This window comes from Dryobates pubescens, chromosome 25 (assembly GCF_014839835.1).
Source record: "Dryobates pubescens isolate bDryPub1 chromosome 25, bDryPub1.pri, whole genome shotgun sequence".
Lineage (NCBI taxonomy): Eukaryota > Metazoa > Chordata > Aves > Piciformes > Picidae > Dryobates > Dryobates pubescens.
In genome coordinates, this window is record NC_071636.1 from 15781783 (window position 1) to 15801068 (window position 19286).

Below are 19286 nucleotides of genomic sequence, written 5' to 3' on the forward strand. Positions count from 1 at the left end.
CTTGTTCTGGCTACATAGTAGACCACTCACAGCCATGCCAGCTAAACCTTGAGTTGGTAATTCCTTCCATTAGAAGGCTGTAAGCAGCCTTTTGCTGCTACCCAGAACTACAGGGATCTGCTCAGCCCCTTGCACAGAACACTTGCCTTCAGAAAATTCTTCACCCTCTCTGGGTTATAGCAGTTGCTTTCACGGCAAATTCTCTCCACTTCCTTTATCTGACCAGTCTTACAAGCTGCCTGGATGTACTTGAAGTGAACATCTGGATCCTGGCTGAAGTTTACAATGGAACCCAAGAAATAGAACAGCCCTAGAAAAAGTCATGTGTTTAAGATAGTTAGGAGGGTAATGATGCAAGTGCAGACTGCAGCTTATGGTTTAGCTCACCCTTGCTGAGGAAGCAGCTTCCATTCAAGTGCAGGAAAAAGCAGGACAACTTTTCCCCTCTTTCAGCTTTCTTCCCAATCTTTACTCAAGAGGGTTAAGAAACTACCTAGAACAAAGCTACCCCTAGGACTCACTGTGATGATCTCATTTTGATAAATGCATCCTGAGGATGAGGTGCAGCTGTGTGACCTCTCCCATAAAAGCTACAATCATAGAATGGTCCAGGCCAGAAGGGACCTCTCCAAAGGTCACTCAGTCCAACCTCCCTGCAGGGACATCCCCAACTAGATCAGGCTGCCCAGGGCCTTGTCAAGCCTCACATTAAATATCTCCAGGGAAGGGGCCTCAGTCACCTTCCTGGGCTACCTGTTCCAGTGTTCCATCATCCTCATATTGAAGAGCTTCTTCCTGATATCCAATCTGAATCTGCCCTTCTCTAGTTCGAAGCCACTGCCCCTCACTCTGTCACTGCAGGCCCTTGTACACAGTCTCTCCCCATCCTTCCTGTAGGCCCCATTATTAGCTTCAGTCAAGCAGTGCTTCCAAGGAAGCTGCTTCCCTTCCCTACTGTACCTTCGTAGCTTTTGAAAGATTCAAAGAGCTCCACAAGAGACTGGGTACCAAGCTGCTCATGGTACTTAGAAGCAACTTGCACACAGAGCTGCAGGTTTTGCCTAATGTTGGCTGACAGCATGGCACGCAAGCACTCCACAGAGTCTTCAACTGAGAGAGAGCCAAAGAAGTTCACAAGCCACTGCAAAGAGAAAGAAACTTTACTTAGTAACTTCTACAGGATCTGACCAACTTCTAAGATGTGGCAACTCGGCAGAGTTTCCACCCTAGCTACTAGGGAGAAGTCTATGTGCTAGGATCAAAGAACTTAAAAGAAAGACACCATCTTTACAACTGCAAAAACACAGTTTGCATGCAAGACCTGAAATGCCCACCTGGGAAACCGAGGTCAGATTTAAGCCATCAAGACTATAGATGATGTTTTAATCACTAACTAGATACATAGTCTTGAGTCATAGCTACATATACTACTACGGTTCCTACAAACTGTCTTTATAGCAGCTGCAGGGACTTTATGGCAGCTACAGAAGTGCTACAGAGTATCTAAGTAAGCTTTCACTTTCTTCCTCTGTGCAGCAATCTTACCTCAGGATTCAAGAGGTGAGTGTGAACGACAGCACGTTTGATGTCATAGAGATCGGTGTAGTGCTCCAGAGCTCTTTGGAGCAGGCCTGCCTTCTCACACAGCTGGGCAACGTGGGCACGATCATAATGTGTAAACATTTGGTTCCCAAGAATGGCATCTGCAACCTAGGAGGTGACATTTCACATTCAGACTCTCAGAGGATTACAGCAGCCCAGTTTAGAAGTTGTTGAAAAATCACAGCAGTGATTCTTTTGGGGGGTGTGTGTGTCAAAGTATTATCTGACATTGCTAAACTGCTTCTGGATCTCAGCATCAAATACATGAAGCCAGTGCAGAGGAGGGCAAGGAAGCTGGGGAAGGGTCTGGAGAATAAATCTTATGAAGAGTGACAGAAGGAGCTGGGGCTGGTTAGTTTGAAAAAGAGAAGGCTGAGAGGAGACCTCATTGCTGTCTACAACTACCTGAAAGGACATTGTAGAGAGGCTGGTGCTGGTCTCTTCTCCCAGGTAACTAGTGATAGAACAAGAGGGAACAGTTTCAATCTGCAACAGGGTAGGTTTAGGCTGGACATTAGGAACAATTTTTCAGGGCAAGAATGGTCAGGCATTGGAAAGTGCTGCCCAGTGAGGGGGGGAGTCACCAACCCTGGATGTATTTAAAGGTAGTTTGGAGGTGGTGCTTGGGGATATGGTTTAGGGGTGAACCTTGTAGTTTAGGATTCTGGGTTGGACTTGGTGATCCTGAGGGTCTCTTCCAACATGAATGATTCTGTGATATTCTTGTGCATGCTGGCTACTGTCTCCCCTTCACTTCAGTAAGTTAAGAGGTCTTACCTGCGGGGCATGGATCAAATTCATTTCCAGGAGACGAGTCTGAAGGTGGCCTTCTGCAGGGCGGTTGTTTTTCAGGGCATCCAAGAGGAAGGATGTGCACTGCTGAATGAGGCTGTTCTCCATGAACACGTCCACAATCTGGGGAGAAGGGCCACCTTAGAGGAGGTCCACATTTATCTGTGCACAGTTATGGCCTGGCTGGAAAGGCAGCTCACCACAGAACCTAGTGTGCTATATCCTCTGTTTACAGAGGATTACTACCAGGCTAACAGACAAGTTTCACACTTCAGAGAACATAAGCAGCACATTACTTTGAGCTATTATGCCAGATTTTGCCACCCACTCTAGTTTTAACACAGCATGCAAATCCTGTCTCCTTGTTGGGGGAGCTCCTACATGAAAAGCAAAGACTTTAAGTAGCTTGAAATATTTAAATAATGTAAATTGTTGCCTTATTGCTCTTCCTGTTTAAGCAGAAGTTAGGCAGGCAGCATTCAGGTTGATTTGTTCATCTTCCTCTAAAGTCCCTGCACAGGCAGAGTTAATACATGCTTCGCTAAAGCCAACAGCAGGACAGCACACTTGCCTCTGAAATCTTAATGATAACCAAGCAGGACTAGAATAGTTTAGTCTCTTTTCTAACCAAGCCAAATAAAGACCTGAACTGACCTTACCAGGCCCCAGAATGGTTCCATACTATTACCTCTGTCTAGAAACCGAGATCAGTACTCTTGCTGTAGGCATCACCTGGTTAATGTTAGCCAGTGGCTCCTCATCCTGTACTAGCATCTGAGAGAACTGCAGGCCTTGCTCTGGACTGACTCTCATCACACTTCTCAGCAGGAAGATCCAGTCTGGGGTGTAGCCAACCTAGAGATTTCAGAAACAGACATGCATGTGTAGGAAGCTTTACACTTTTTTTTTAGCCTAGCAACTGCTGTGAGGTTGCTGTGCCCATCTTCCAGGGGTTCTCAGGCAAAAGCATTGCTTGTCTGTTCAGTATTCACCTACTACCTAGTAACTGAACTTGCTCCAAGGCATGAGTCTTGCAAGGCAAGAAAACTGCTAGAAACAAGTCATCCACCAGCCTGAAGACACTACCAGGCAAGGTCCTAAACTTAAAAGTGAACATCAGGCAAGTGGTTTTGTAATCCAGACAAGAGAAAAAAAATCTTATGAGTTTCAGAAGAATCCTGTGTTTATTCTCTAGAATAAGCCTGATCCAGTCCATTAATTGGTAATTCATAAAATCCTGCATGTTGTGAATGTAATTCTTTGCAGGCTGCTCAGACCTTAGTCATGCAGCAGGATGTGCATTGTGACAATGAGGAAAACACCGCTGCTCAATCTTACCTACTTAGCAGTTTGAAGTGACAGGAATCAAGCTTATCTCATGGAAGATAGCTGAAGAATGCACACACAAGATAGAGTCTAGCAGTTTGTGATAAACAACTTTACCTTTTTAGCATACAGCACTATTTTCTGGAACTGACCAGTTTCAGCAAAGCACTGGATCACTTTGTTTGGCACATTAGCACGAAGGTAGACACTGAGTGCAAGGGTTGGGTCAGCAGCCTTCACCAGGTCTCCCAGCTCCTCTGAGCACTCCAGCTGAAGTCAGAAGTGGCAATTTCAGCAAGCAGACAATTCAGAGATATATTATCAATGAAAGTATTGCTCACACAATTGTTACAAGGCAATAGAATTAAGCTGGGTGTCGTAGAATGATAGAATTGTTAGGGTTGGAAGGGACCTCAAGGATCATCCAGTTCCAACCCCCCTGCCATGGGCAGGGACACTTCACACTACATCAGGTTGCTCAAAGACACATCCAGCCTGGCCTTAAAAACCTCCAGGGAAGAAGGCTTCTACCACCTCCCTGGGCAACCTGTGCCAGTGTCTCACCACACTCATGGGGAAGAGCCTCTTCCTAACATCCAATCTGAATCTACCACTTGCTACTTTTGTTCCATTCCCCCCAGTCCTATCACTCCCAGACACCCTAAAAAGTCCCTCCCCAGCTTTCTTGTAGCCCACTTCAGATACTGGAAGGCCACAACAAGGTCTCCTCAGAGCCTTCTCTTCTCCAAACTGAACATCCCCAGCTCTCTCAGTCTGCCTTCATAGGAGAGGTGCTTCAGCCCTTTGATCATCCTCATGGCCCACGATGGAGCCTACCTTGTCTTCCTTCAGCCACTTCTCCAGAAGCTGCTTGCGGCCCTGCTGTAGGACAGGGCGGCACAGCTCCAGAGACTCAAATTTGTTCAGCTGCCCCTGGTCAAGCAATATTCCAAAGTACTGGAGCAGGGGAGAGGCCTGCCCAGGTTGAGCTGGTACACTCTGGAACTTCCTGATGGTGTCACTGGTACGCAGAATTCCCTGCAGGGGCACAAGATAGAGAGCAGCAAAGTTTAACTGGTGGAGGCTGAACAGTATCAGCTGACAGTAGGTGTCAAGAGGTACACAGAAGCATCTAGTCCTACATTCTAGCAACAAATGTTGGTAGCCATGGCAAGTCCAGTCTATGGTTGGAAAAAACCCAAACCAAACAACAAACCAGCAGATGCTCCTTTATGAGATAAAGGAGAATATATCAGTCAGCACAAGAACTGAACTGCAGAGGACTAAAGCTGGTCTTGCATCACCTTGGTTTTTGAACGCCAGGTACTGAAATGCAAGGGAGCTAAGCAAGGCCTCTAAGCTAGGCAAATCCCCAGGACTTCTAAACTTTACCTTCAGGAGTTAAATTACCTTTGGTGCAGAGGCAGCCACTTTAGCAGCATCTGCATAGCTTCCTTGAGCAAACAGTGTGTTGAACTTCCTAGCAAATAGCTCCTCTGCCCCAGCTAGATTGCTACGTATCGCCATACGCAGGCCCAAGTCAGGATTCTGGAGAACATTTGTAGCATAGTTCACTATGTTGTCTTCCTCAACACATACAGAAAGCACCTGGAAAGGTAAAAAAAAAAAAAGCATATTAAGTACTGTCCTTCCTACAACTACTACAAAATATAGCAACCATGTGGTTACACAGCCCATCAGTGAAGCAGCAGATTATCAGAACCCAAGTTCCTGCCCAAGCAGCATTGTGCTAGGAGAAATGAAGAACTGCCTAATCAGTTGCTTGCTTGCTCCCTTCTAGGGCTGTTGCATCAAGCCGCTCAATAGGTTTGTTACATTGCATCTAAGCTTCAGAAGGCTCCAAAGCAGAACACTGGGCTTGTTACCTGTCCTTTTTTGTTCACACCAATAATGCCTGAGGTAGGTTCATGAGGAGCTGTGACGAAGATCGTGTCGGCACTGATGCGGTTCATGTAGATGCAGACACCAGACTCCAAGTCGTACATGTGGATATAGCCATACTTGGTGATCAGGTAGATAACACCATGCTTAACTCCAATCTGCCAAAAGATCAGTTTTATTAGCCAAGACTAAGACTGTCAGGGTCAAGAGAGCTGCCTTTAGCCTAGTCACAAGACACTGTTGCAGTGACATGTCTTTGCGCTGACACCAAGAACAAATACAGCTTTGGGCTTCTGCCTTACAGACTCAGAGCAGCCTTGCTGGCCTTTTGGAGCCACAGCTCCACTGAACAGAGGCTGAAGGAAAATTAAAATCCATCTACAGCAAAGGACATCATCCTTAATGAGCTAGACTGAGCAGAAAACTTGGGGCACAACTATCCATTCCAGCCTAGATGTGTCACTGGAAGCTTCTGTTCAGAAATACTGATGACAAAATCCCACTCTCTTCCAACAAGGCCTCCCCAAAGCAGCAGCAGAACCTAAACCAAGCCCAGCTACTGAGTAGTCCAGTTTACCTGTCATGTCATTGAAAGCCTCCCCAGTTTAAAAAAAATGGTCTTCAAAGAAGTACTTTCACTTTGGAACAAGCCTTCAGATGTTTTGTTAATTCAGTCACAAGTTGGAGTACAGAACCACATGAACCCTGCCACGTAGACAGCTGCTTGCTTCACATGAGTTGAAGGCATCCCTTGGTTCATTTATGAAGCTATTAGACTGGGCAGCAGCTGCACGCTCTCAGAATCTGCTTTTCTTACAGAGTTTCTAGTTCTGCAGACATGCTAAGTGAAGTTTGGCCTCTCAAGGCAACCAGTCACATTCTTTCCTAAAAACCCTCCCATGAATGTCCCAAAATGACCTTTTCTGTGTCGCTGCTATAGGAGCTATGCTGATACAAGACTCCTTACTCTCTCGTAGTGAGATCTACTGTAGATGAAAAGTCACTTTCACGTGAAGCTACATCAAGCACCAAAACTGGAACTTTGAACTGAAGTTCACCAGCCAAAGCAATGTTAGATATTCTACCAGAAGACACTGTTGAGGCTTTTTGTTCTGGTTGATTTATGGGCTGGGGTTTTTTTTGGTGGGGGTTTTGCCAGGCCTTTCTGTTTGCCCTCTCTTCCCCCTCCCTTCCCCCACCCCCTTTATTTATTTATTTATTTAAAAATACAACCTCAAACCAACATATCTGGACAAATTCTGAAGCAGCCTACATGTTTGAGTGACTGTTTTAATGTCCAGGCTACCTCCCACAAATCTATTATTAACACCCCTCCCAGAACGAGGAGGAATGTCAGCAAAGCAATCTTTATGACACAGATAGCAGCTACCTGCCAGGCTACAAAGTTGATTTGGGGGAGGTCAAACATTTACCTGCATTGCCACAGGAAAGTCTGTCTGTGCCTCAGGTGGGAAAAACACATCAACAGCTTTCTTAACAAATGGCTGGTTTCCAGTAGCTGGCTGACCTACTTCAATTATGTGTAGCTAGGAAGAAAAGAATACAAGTCACAAGACTGCCTGCAAGTACAGCCACATGGAAGAAGCTCCTCTCTTCAAATATGCTACTGAGCTGTCTGCCACACTTGACTGAAGAATCTGCCCAATCCCAAACCACAATTTGAGGAGCTGTGCTCTAGTTATTTAATCAGAGGGAGAAGTTTTCCAGCACTTGTTAGAGTGAGAGTCATGGTAAGACCAAAACCCAAAAGCGTTCATGCTTCCTACACAAGGAGACTGTTTCTACACAGGACAATTAGTCCAAGATGGTTTGAGTAAGATTTGTCTATTCCTTTTTGCAGGACAAGCCTGGAAAGCTTAATACATTTGAGTGCTACCTCAGCTCTTCACAGACTGCAGCATATCAAATGCTACTGAATTCCACTATCAGTTTGGTACAAACGACCTGCCCACAGCACTGAGGCTTACCTAGTCCCTTTCTGTACTGAATTCAAGACATGAGGCTGCTTAATGATTTAACTTCACACACAAAACCCCACATGGACATAAACCAATGCTCTAACACCCTGAGCTCATTTCTCATTGCATCTACATTTGCTCTTAGCTCCAAGTTTCATGCAAGCATCTCAGACTTTCTGCAGTTTCTATCTACTGAAAGCAAGCATTTTGATGCTGACACATGGTTCCCCAGATGCTTTTCACAGGCCATGCACTGAACTGTGATCAGTGAAGGTCTGAGTACAGCGCTCTGCTACAGCAGAGCAGGGGAACAGTTGCAGACTTTACCTTGCCTCCAGCAGGACTCCTCACAGCAAAACAGAAGAGGGTAGAAGGTTTGGCATTTCCCTCTATTTTGAATTCTGCAAAAGCTGCTGCATGGCCCTCTATAGGTTGGGAGACTTTTCTATCAACTGAGTACAGTTGCATTGCACCAACCACACGATTTTGCTAGGAAAATGTAATAATAAAAAGAAAGGTCAGCTTTTAGAGACAAGACTTCACATGTTTATAACAAGAGGTTTGGGACACTAAACTAGAGAGCAGCAAATGCCCACCCTCCCCCTTATCCACCACTTTAACTGCATTATAGGTCAGATTATTCCTAGACAAAAGACACTCCTGAACTTTGGTTTCTATAGATCAAAAATTAAGTAACTACAGCAGCTATTAAGTCAAGTGGGGCCAGGCTTTCCTGACTGCTCATAGTATTCTGTTTCCAGGTAACTTACCTGAGCTGAAATTCCTATCAGCAGCAGCCATTTTTGGTGTTCATCTGTTCTGTAGTTGATGATTTGGCAGCCTGCAAGACTAGCATGTCTGTCAAACATCTTTTGGGGTTGGGATTCTCCCTCCATGCTCCAGTGGTAGACTGCTGTCTCTGTCACCAAGGCAACTGTATTCACAGATATCCATTTCCAGAAGATCACTTCCTCTGCCATTGTGTGGGCTTTCATTTTACTTTTCATCTCAATGTTAAAGATCTGAAGTGTTTTCCCAGCTAGTATGACAAAACCCAAGAAATATCAGAGATAGATTATCACCATGGCCAACCTCTGGTCTGCCTATTTACAAGCACCCTGTTTAACCCTCTACTCCGCTGATGTTACAGACAGGGTTAGGATCTTGTCAGATCCCAGCCTCCTTTGATACTTGACTCTTAACAGACTCCCCTCCCCACTCCCAACACCTCTACCATCCCTGAAGCACAAAGATCTACTTTTTATGGACACTTACACAGACATTCCAACAAGGGACAAGCAGAGACATTTTAACCATCTCTAAGCCATAGTTACAGGACAGCCTAAGCTACAGAGCTTGTGTCAGCTCTGGGTTTGGTATACCCAGTTATAGGTGCCTGGGAGATGTCATTCAATATCATCAACAAAGAAGGGCTCCAGTTTGTGCCAGTTTAGTAGCTGCTGTAGATAGTCTGGGTCCAGTCCAACAGCACAAGACTTGCAACAGCTCAAGACAGCCAAAGACCACAGCTTCCACTCTGTATTTCTGCCAAGCAAACTGTGTTCTTCACTAGGAGGAGGATAGGCTCTGTACAACAGTAACATGAGTGCTTATTGAAGAGGACAATCAGAAGGTCAGAAAGATTATAGAAAGGTTTGGAGCTTTAGCTCCAGTTACTCCCTCAAGATTTAGGTAGCTCCACTGCAGGTTTAAGCTTGATTTTAGGATTCCTTTTAACTACCAGAACCAGGTAGTAGGCATAGACTTAAAAATAATGTTAAGTGAGCCAAGCTACAAAGAATAAAGGGCTCTGTTCCTTTCAGGAAATCAAAGTGATGTTTTACTTCACTGCAGCTCTAGGAATATTGTTTTCTGTTCACAAGACACCCACTCAGACTGCTAGAGTATTGGCTTGTAATGCCATTATTTCTATCCAAATTTCTGAAGTGTTTTCCCTGCTAGTAACACTTCTGACTGTCAAGCGTAGATGTGCCTTCTGCTGGGAAGTTTTGATAGATGATTGCTGTTGGCCACTATAGAATTGTTGTTGAGAGACACTAACATCAAACTGATAGACATCTGAGACTGCTCTGTAACACTGCAGCTTAGATTTATGCAATAAACATCCCATTAGTATAATGTAGTTCTGGGAGACAACTCAAGGCTTTACAGCTACCACATGCAGCACTTATGTTCCCTGCATTAAGTGCACAAAGAACTGTTCACCTGACCAACTAGTTCCTGGGCCAGCTTGCTGGCATTCCTGGGACCAAAAGCAGCCTGTTTCTGCCCACCTTGCTCCAGACATGCTGTTGACTATATTCTACATATGCAATAAGCCCAGACCTAACACTCGTTGTAAGCTGATAGCTGGACACAACACATTTCTTGTATTGGACAACAATTTGTCCAGCAGTGGACTGGTGCTATCAAGGGATTGATTTTGGAACTGCCATGGTGTGCAGCCTTGCATGCAGAAGGCAGGCAAGTATTTCTGGAAGAACTCTAGTCATCATTTCAACAGGAATACCAGTACATCCATACAGAAACTGGTCCCAGGCTTCCCTTAAAGGAAGCAAGATGCCCTTCCTAGTTTTAAGAGCACAGAAGAAACTGATAATCTAGCAGAAAGAGCTGAAAACTCAGCTTGCCTATCATCTAGATTAAATTTGACTGTTGTGTGTTAGCCATGGCTTTATAAGCTTCACCAAGATGTAGGTGGCCAAAGGAGCCATAGCAATACAGTTTAACTTTGGCAATAACTTTGAAGTTCAGAGCTCAAGAAAATCAGTTATTTGGAGTGAGAACAGACTTTGCTATAAAGTCAGAGTGAAGGCAACTGTGACTTACATCCCAGGGAGGTGGTGGAGTCACCATCCCTGGAGGTGTTCAAGAGGGGATTGGACGTGGCTCTCGGTGCCATAGTTTAGTGGTCATGAGGTCTTGGGTGACAGGTTAGACTTGATGATCTTTGAGGTCTTTTCCAACCTTATTGATTCTGTGACCTACTTGAACACTTTCTCAGACCAAGATTCAAGGCAAAAAGCCAGGCTCCTACATAAGTTTTTCTGATCAAGCTACCAGACTGATCAACCTACTTCCACTATTTTCCACAGGTGTAGTCAGGTTTGAACACTGGCACAAGAATTTACTTTTCAGTTCACTGGAGCATGAAGTTTCTCCATTCCACAAAGAATGGAAGCATCCAAGTACTGCATTCTCCATTTACATTGACTGGGGAGTACTCTCAGTACAGGACAAAGCAAGAGAATCATGAAACACAAGGACACAGAAGAGACTTTGGTACACCAGGAGAATGCCACATGCAATCCAGAAATGAAATTGTGCATCCTGCATTTGTTTAAATCAAGAACCATTTCATTTCTTTTTCTGAGGGTGGGGTTTGGATGTTTATTGCTCAATAATCCTCAGATCATGAGCAACTCCCAATCACGGCACACAGTCACAATGTGCAACAGTTTTCACTACTGAAGCTTCAGTCAATCAGCAGGGAAAGCCTAGAATGACAGACTGACTTAAATCACAGAGCAGTTCACTGTAGTTCTGTTGATTATTTTGGGTGACAGCATACTGGTTAGGTAGCTCTAAACATCCTCTTTTCTACCCAACCCTTTGATTATTACATTATTGATAGAAGAGAAGGTCATTAAGCTTGCAATACCTGACAACACAGCTTTGCATGTCAACGTGACATCATTTACTCAACCTTTTTCTGTTCAGAGGAGAAGCTTATTCCCTCTGCATGGACAAGAGATGGACTCCTTTTGAGCAAGAAAAAGCTGTACTCTTCAAAGCTGATGATAACCCATTTAGTAGGTTAGTTTAAAACCAGAAAAGTTTCCTTTTAAAAGCTTGATGAAGCTCTGATAGTGTAGAGAAGGCACTTTCCTTGCCAATACTTAATGGGGTCCAAGATTAAGGACAGTGAACTCTACAGATCTGAAATGTTGGGTGTGTTTTTTTGGGCTTCCCCCCCCCCATTACCTTTACCCACACCCCAGGTAAGGCAGCCCTTTGCAGGATGTGTAAGCATCAGAGCTGAGTCAGATTCAGCTGAAGTCAAACATTAATAAATTAGTTTTCCCCTGATGTCAGTATAAGCCTGAGGTCAAAGACAAGAAGTTACAGACTTTGTGCCAGTTCTGAGGACAGTTATTTCTTGGACCCCTAACTTCACCATGATTTTTCACAATCAAAAACACACTGAGGCAGAAATGAATAGCACACAGGACATGCTAGCAGAGGTCTCTCATAAAAATATTGCAACTTGGTTTTTGTCTATCAGCTGTACTTCCATCATATAAACACACATACACACACAAACATTGAGAGCAGGCTCCTCTCTTTCACTCAGTACAGTCAATAGTCAAAGCAACCAAATGGTTGGTAACGAGCCAATGGAGAACACTTTCAGTATGGTACCAGGTGAGGAGTAAGATCTCCCACCTGGCTATGAAGTGAACTGTCAAATGGCTACCTTCAGTTCAGTACTTTTTATGAGATGAGACCATTCTGTACTACTGAACATAAAAAAATGTCATGACAAAGTTCACTCACCATCTGTTTAGATAGATGCAGGAAGAAAAGTACATAGTCAGTAACAGTTCGTGAAATTAAATACCAGAAGAAAAGAGCTAGAGATGTATTACAAAGAAAAATACTTGAGCTTCAAGTCCTACTTAAAGGTAATAACACTGGTAAGCAGAGTTCCAATCTGCAAGGCCTCAGGATTGCCAAACTCAACATGCTTGTACACTCAGACTTGCAGAATTACTGGACACTCTTATGACATTTTGGTGGCATCTAGTAAGCTCTTCAGTGCTAGGAGCAAGGGCCAGGACAGAGCAGGGACTAAGAATGGCTTCACACTCCTATTCCTCTATAGGAGTGTCCACTATGCTTACAACACCTGTTTAAAGGGCAAATATACCATATGTTGACCTGGTCCTCAGTGAGACTAGGAGGCTGCAGTGCCAAGCCCAAGCACCTCACACCTACCTGAAGGCAAATCATCCAAAGATTACTGAAAAAAATCCACTGCCAAAAATACCTCATGCAAGTTCAGGCAAGAATTCCCCATCCTCATTCTTAGAAAGTATAAGTAAATCTTCAGCTTCAGAGCATAAGTAAGCAATAGTACAGCTAAATAGTAGGTTCCAGACTGCAGCACTAAAGGGTTACTCACCTTTTAGAGCAATTACTTTGGAGGCTGGATTCATGATGGCACTTTCAGCAGAAATTGGCCGTCTGATGGGTGTGGTTGGATCACTCATGTCAATTATCACTACTTGTGCCTGCTCTCCCACTTTCTCCCTGATGCAGATGAACTTGTCAGATTCCATTGTTAGGGTGCTGAATCCAATGTTTGCTGGGTTAATGCCCAAGTTTTGGAGCTAGAAAGACAGGAGAGTGTTTTATTATGCTACTCAAGTTGAGGGTCTAAAGTCTCCTCCAGAAAGACTCAGGGAATCGTCAGGGTAGGAAGAGATCTCAAAGATCATCCAGCTCCAACCAGCCTGCCATGGGCAGGGACGCTTCCCACTTGATCAGGTCACCCAGAGCCGCATCCAGGCTGACCTCAAAAACTTCCAGGGATGTGACTTCTACCACCTCCCTGTTCCAGTGTCTCACAACCTTTATGGTGAAGAACTTCTTAATGTCTACTCTAAATCTCCCCTCCTCTAGCTTGGATCCATTCCCCCAGACACTACCTGACACTCTAAAAAGTCCCTCCCCAGCTTTCTTGTAGCCCCCTCCAGATATTGGTAGGCCACAATAATGTCTTCTCAGAGCCTTCTCTTCAAACTGAGCAACCCTTGCAGCCCTTCTCTGGACATATTCTAGCACTTCCAGATCTTTCTTGTAATAGGGGCTGCAGAACTGGACACAGTGCTGGGGTCTCACCAGAGTGGGGTAGGAGGGGGAGAATTGCATCTCTCAACCTACTTGCCACACTTCTCTTGTTGCAACCCCAGATACAGTTGGCTTTCTGGACTGCAAGTGTCCACTGGCGGCTCATATTGAAAGCAAATGCAAGATTGGCACAGGACAATGTATTATGGAACTACACTTTGGCTTCCAATTCTCTCAGTTCCACAGAGATACACAAACCTCAGCATTCAACTCCTAAAGACATTCTGAAGCTGTATTACTGGTGCAAAGGAAAAGGGGTTTTATCTGAAGCACTTGTGGCTAGAACTAGGTTAAGCAATGACAATCAGTAGCATCACCATTCCAGATTTAGCAAGGCTGGTAAATCTGGTATTAAAAACATAAGAAGCAGAACTACAACATCAGTGGGTCTTATGGAAAGACCTAATTGCCCTTATGCAGCTCACTCCCAGGAACGTTATGGAAGCAAGTCTGCACAAAAGGTCTCAAATGGCCTGTTTTCACAAGTGGGTTTGTTCCCCTTGCTTCTTGGAATCTAATTCTTACAGGTGAAAAGAAAGAAAGATAGATGTGCTAAACCATTCAGCCAATCCATGCCTCCTAACCTAAGATGGCATTTGGTTCAGCAAGGGCAGGGATCTCAATGCAGGACACCTCCCAGCCTTATGGCCAACTCTCAAAACATAACCTGTGCTCAATCATGTGACACTGGGAACAGAGCAGTTGCTCTTAATGTATCTTAATTGTGTGTCACTGAATGAACTGCCCTCGCAGATGGCTATTTCTCTTTTCCATCCTTTTTAGTCTGTTTCCATTCATTTCCAGCGGCAGGTCAGCAGGGGGCAGCGGCACTGAGTGTGCATCGCTGTTCCAGTGGCTCGGCAGTCAGATTTACCTGTATGTACTCTACAGAACAATAACTGCCACAAGCTTGAGCACCTGCTTTATGCCCCAGAGCAATGCTTTTCAAGCAGAGGAACTGTATCAGCTTCACTGAAGCTAAAGGGATTAACCTACACCGCTTTTCAGTGACTGCAAGTGAAAAATGACTGCCCTCGAGGAGTCAGGACAGAAACGACCATCATCATCGAGTCATTAGACTCCTTTGATAGGTACCACCGGGACCTAATAGACTAAAACCCCTTGGGCAACAAGTCCCATCACGGTGTTACAAGCACTGTTTTAGTGTATTTTGATGTGGCTGATCACGGCTTGTTACAGCTTCTGCAAAGCTACTCACTAAATCATAAATGGAGTATATAAGGGAGTTACCTCAGTGTGGTGTGTCAGGACTGTGCCCAAGAATGCCTCAGAAGTTGTTTGTTTTTCATTCAGCTCACTAATGAAGAGCTATTCAGCCCAGGAACTGCTAATCTCCACGCACTCAAGTTTCAGCAATGCAAGCCAGATATACGCATGTGTAAAGAGACCCTGACTCCCTCCCACAAGTCTCTCTCGGCAAAATCGAGCTCCATTCAACCCAGCACTACACTCCACAATTTGGTGCTTCAGTGCACACTAGTCAGCTTCAGTAGGTGCCATTCACTCTAAAAGAGAATCCAAGTTTTGGCACAAGAACATCAGAAGCTGCTTGCAACAAGTTTTGAAAACAAGTCCAGCAGGCTTCTGTGTCAGAAAGGAAAGAAGTTTCCATGTCAAGGCAGCTCCTGTGATTTTTGCATGTAATGCAGGAAGTTCTAGTAGCCAGCAAACCTGCAAGTTAGAGCTGCATCAACTTCTGTGACCTCAAACAGAGGAATAAATGGACTCCTAATTCCACTGTTCTTGGTCACCTGCTCTAGGCTGGACAACTTCCACTTATTGCAACAAATTACATGCTCAGAGTAGACACTTGAGCACTTCAATATTGAGCATGACCCAAGTCCATCCACCAACACAGTTCAGTCTAAGAGACTGATTAAATATTGCAAGAGTGGCCAAGAGTGTTAACTGCAGCATAGCCAAGTTCCTGCAAGTATCAGCCCAACTTCTCTTTACCCTTTCATGCCCTAATGCCCCTTATCAACACATACAGCACAGAACTATCTTCTTTATCAGCTGAAATGAAACAGATAAAGATCTTTGCTTCATTGATATCTAGCAGGCTGAATTGATACCAAACCTACTTCTAAGCATCTTCTAGATACCAAAAACTTGCTGACACCATAGAGAGGATCTATTATTTGATTCTCAAGCTGAATGATGACACACAGGTGACACTTAGGGTGAAATACAACTATTAACTGAGATGCAGTCTTTCCCCATTCTACTCCACCAGCATGGAAACTTTTGCTAAGAAATGAGTCAAGATGTTTTCACACAAGAGTTCTACTAAATATCACCCTTTCTAATGCATTTCCCTTTCTGTGGGCTGCAGTGATCCAGACCAGCTCAGATACTGATATTGCCAGTCTTCAGTTGGTTTCTTAAATGGGAACACTTAAGCCTAGCTTACTGTCTGACACTGACATGCCAATACTTGGGATCTAACATCAATTAAATGCTGGAGTCAGAAGAACTCCAAATTTAGGACCCCTCCAGTGTTCAGTAATATCCCACTTCAGCTTTCTCCCACACAGCTCTAGTGGAAATGCTTCTTGATGGTGATCATTACTTGTTCCTCTATGTCTGATGAGGATTAGATCATCCATTAATTGAGTCTCCCGACAACACCTAAGGCACTTCTTAATCCAGTCTCTTCCACACTTAAATAGGTGGATCAAGTCATGCCATTCAGCCCTACCTTTTGAATACGAGTCCAAAAAGTCATTTACAGCTTGCAAATATCCTGAGTGCTTTTAAGTCGACATGTCTAGCCAAAACAAATTCCTGAAAGCCATTAAACTTCAGCTCAGTCATGTCTATTGCACAACAGAGAGTATTTCTTAACAAGACATCTCAGACTATCCAAATAGAAAGTGTTTTTTCCTCCAGAAAAAAAGAGACAATAAACCTACATCCTTTACATCTGAAACCAAGATACCTTAGCTTTTCAATGATGCAACAAGACTCATAAAAGGCATCAAGAGCATGTTAAGCAAAGAGGCTTCCCTTCCTCCCCACCCCCCCATTAACTGGCTGTGCTCAGGAACCTGTATTAGTCACTTGGCAGAAAGCAGAACCCTGTCTGAAGCTCCACGTCTACCCATCTATGGGATGAAGCCCCCAGCTTCAGGCCTGAAGACTTTGTATAAGCAACAACTTACTCTGCAGGCAAGCAGAGATTTTTGCTGGTTAAAAATAAATAAATAAATAAAAAAGGCTCCAAATAGGACAAAGACAAGCTTTGAAGAGCAAACCAATGAGTAAGGAAAGGGAAAGTTTAATTTTAGATCAAGAACACTTTGTACACTGAATTCCAGGAGCATTGCATCCAGTCCATGTACCAGTATATTTAGTCTTCTACAGCATTTTTACTGTAACTTGCAGTTCCCTTGGAAGAGTTCAGTCTGGTCAGGAATTCATCATTCACTGCTTCAACAGAAACACTAGAGTTAAGAATCTGACTAAATCCCAGCAGCTTAAGTAGTGTGCACCAGTCCTTCACTGGCAGGGTTTGCAGCTGGTCAGCCCCCAGACAGACACAAACCAAGTCCTCACCTTAGTCCCCTCCCTTGCTGTGGGATGGAACTGTGAAACACTGGGGGAAGAACAAGCCAGATGCAAGGTCTTTATGAATGTGAAGGCTCAGCTAGAGCTGACATGTAAAAACAACTGCTCAATTGCACTGAAAAGGGAGTTAACCTCAACTTCATTCTCAGCTTGGCTACTGCCGCACCAAGACACGGATATCTTTCTCTTACTGCAGCTATTCTCCATCTTTCAGCTCACTTGGGACTCAAATTGTACATTCAAGTACAAGCTACCACAGCTTCCAAATTTAACGTGCACTGTGACTGGAAGCCACTCCTCCTGCACAGGCTTGGAGCTGCATTTCAGTCAGGAGGATGATCAACATAAGGCAAAATGAGCTTCACAAGGAATGTAAACAGTCTGCTGATCCCTAGTACTCCTCCAAATCTATGTGGACCAGGATCCCGGTTTCACTTCACACTATCATTTATCCACTTCCAGCTAGAGAGAGTGGGAGAGAAGAGTTCAGTATTTGTCACTGCAACTTTAGTTTCTCTGGAGAGCACTTTCTGCATGCTTCAGTTCCTCTTTACTATTAGTAAAGTACATGCAACTGTCTCGGGAAGATTCTGAACTTGAGTGAAACAGTGTTTCATCAGCACCAGGGCAAACCTGGAACTGAATAATTATGATGCTAACAGCTACTCTAATCACTTAGAGCCTTTTTAATTACATTTGGTGCAGGTATAAACAGTATGGATTGGCTTAACACACAAAAATATTTAGTGTAGGATCACAGAGACTGCACAGTTCCAAGGAATTGTGACTTCTTTGGATTTAAGATCATAAAGCAGTATGGTAGATCCATTACAGTTAACTTTTAAATATGATACTTTAACCAGGGCCAAATCAATTTCTTGGAAGTAGCATGGGAAAACAGGAGAGCAAGACAAAGCTGTTAAAGGTAAATATGGGTGAGAGTGAAGCATTATGAAGAGTGAAGACTGAATCTCCTCATTAATTCCCATGCAGCCAACAACAAGCACCACATGCTCATTTATTCCAGACTCTGGATGTTTACAACACAATAGTAAGCTAGAGATGATAAAACTGTACTGCAGACATCTAGCCAGAACAAACACTACCCATTCCCACATCCCTTCTGGTTTCTCCCACCAAATAAAGACACCTGCAGAAATATCACTAAGGAGGCTGACTGCATTCCTCCTCCCAGATACTACTAATCTCAGTGTCGCTTTATCAGAGTACTGCTTTGGAGCTACTGCATTCCCACTGCAGGGAGAAGCAGGAATGAGTAAATCCTGATTAATTTGGTCCTCTGTGCTAGCAGCAGGGGGACCCAAGGCTTTGCCTACTTCTCTATGTGGCCTCCATGCTGGGGAAAACCCCTTAAGCACAAGTTTAGTCGTTGCAATAAGATCAAGTTATTCAAGACCAAAAGCAGGTGGTAGCAAATAATAGAATGTGACTTCAGTACAAAACCCTCGGGAAGCTGCTAGCCCCCCACCCAAAACAAAAGCACTCCAGTGCTAACCCTGGCAATGCTGCAAGACACACAATCTCAGCCACCACACAACCAAACATATAATATGCAAAGCAGCACATTAAAACTTATAGCACTCGAAGTGTGATGTGCTCCAAACATTGTTGTACAGACCAAGAGGCAGCAGGATTGGCTACATTTGCTAGTTTAAACCGTAAGAACTCTGTGCCTCCTCCTCAGAAGAGTGACATCAAACCCTCTTTGCTCACAGGTTTCTTACTCAAGACAGCTGTAGTGTAGCTCTTCAGAATTCATTTGAGGTTACTGCAATCACCACTACACTGGACATAGTAGGGAAGGGAAGGAATCAACTGAATAGTTCTTTTTCACTATGTGAAGCTCTCCTAACTCATGACAGCCCTGAGGAGATAGTTGCCCGCTCTCCTTGCCACAGAGATCAGGTATTTCTGGAGTTCACTAATCTTACAACTGTTTCCTCAGACTAAGGCTTGTTCCTTCCAAAGTGACCAAGACAGTTCTTCCTATCAAGCAGAAAAAAACCAACCCACCACCACAAAAAAAAACCCAAAACCACCCACTACCCAAAGGGTGCTGGAAGGGGCAATAACCATCTCCCTGGCTGAAATGCTTGAAGTGGCACAAAATCCACAGTGATGTGTGATACCCAGCTCGCA

General features: G+C 44.2%; 1 protein-coding gene across 7 annotated transcripts in view; it reads right to left on the reverse strand.

The window, feature by feature from the left end:
* CLTCL1 (clathrin heavy chain like 1) overlaps positions 1–19286 on the reverse strand; it is a 41014-nt gene that overhangs the window by 20492 nt on the left and 1236 nt on the right. For all 7 annotated transcript variants that reach the window (XM_054173228.1, XM_054173227.1, XM_054173223.1 and 4 more), the window contains exons 2-14: positions 12808–13015; positions 8372–8640; positions 7929–8090; positions 7056–7169; positions 5607–5780; positions 5131–5328; positions 4558–4758; positions 3838–3990; positions 3127–3249; positions 2380–2517; positions 1546–1710; positions 961–1141; positions 147–310 (exon numbers count right to left, since the gene is read on the reverse strand). In XM_054173228.1, coding sequence (XP_054029203.1) covers positions 147–310; positions 961–1141; positions 1546–1710; positions 2380–2517; positions 3127–3249; positions 3838–3990; positions 4558–4758; positions 5131–5328; positions 5607–5780; positions 7056–7169; positions 7929–8090; positions 8372–8640; positions 12808–13015 — 2250 coding nt within the window. The remainder of the gene's footprint in view (positions 1–146; positions 311–960; positions 1142–1545; positions 1711–2379; positions 2518–3126; positions 3250–3837; positions 3991–4557; positions 4759–5130; positions 5329–5606; positions 5781–7055; positions 7170–7928; positions 8091–8371; positions 8641–12807; positions 13016–19286) is intronic.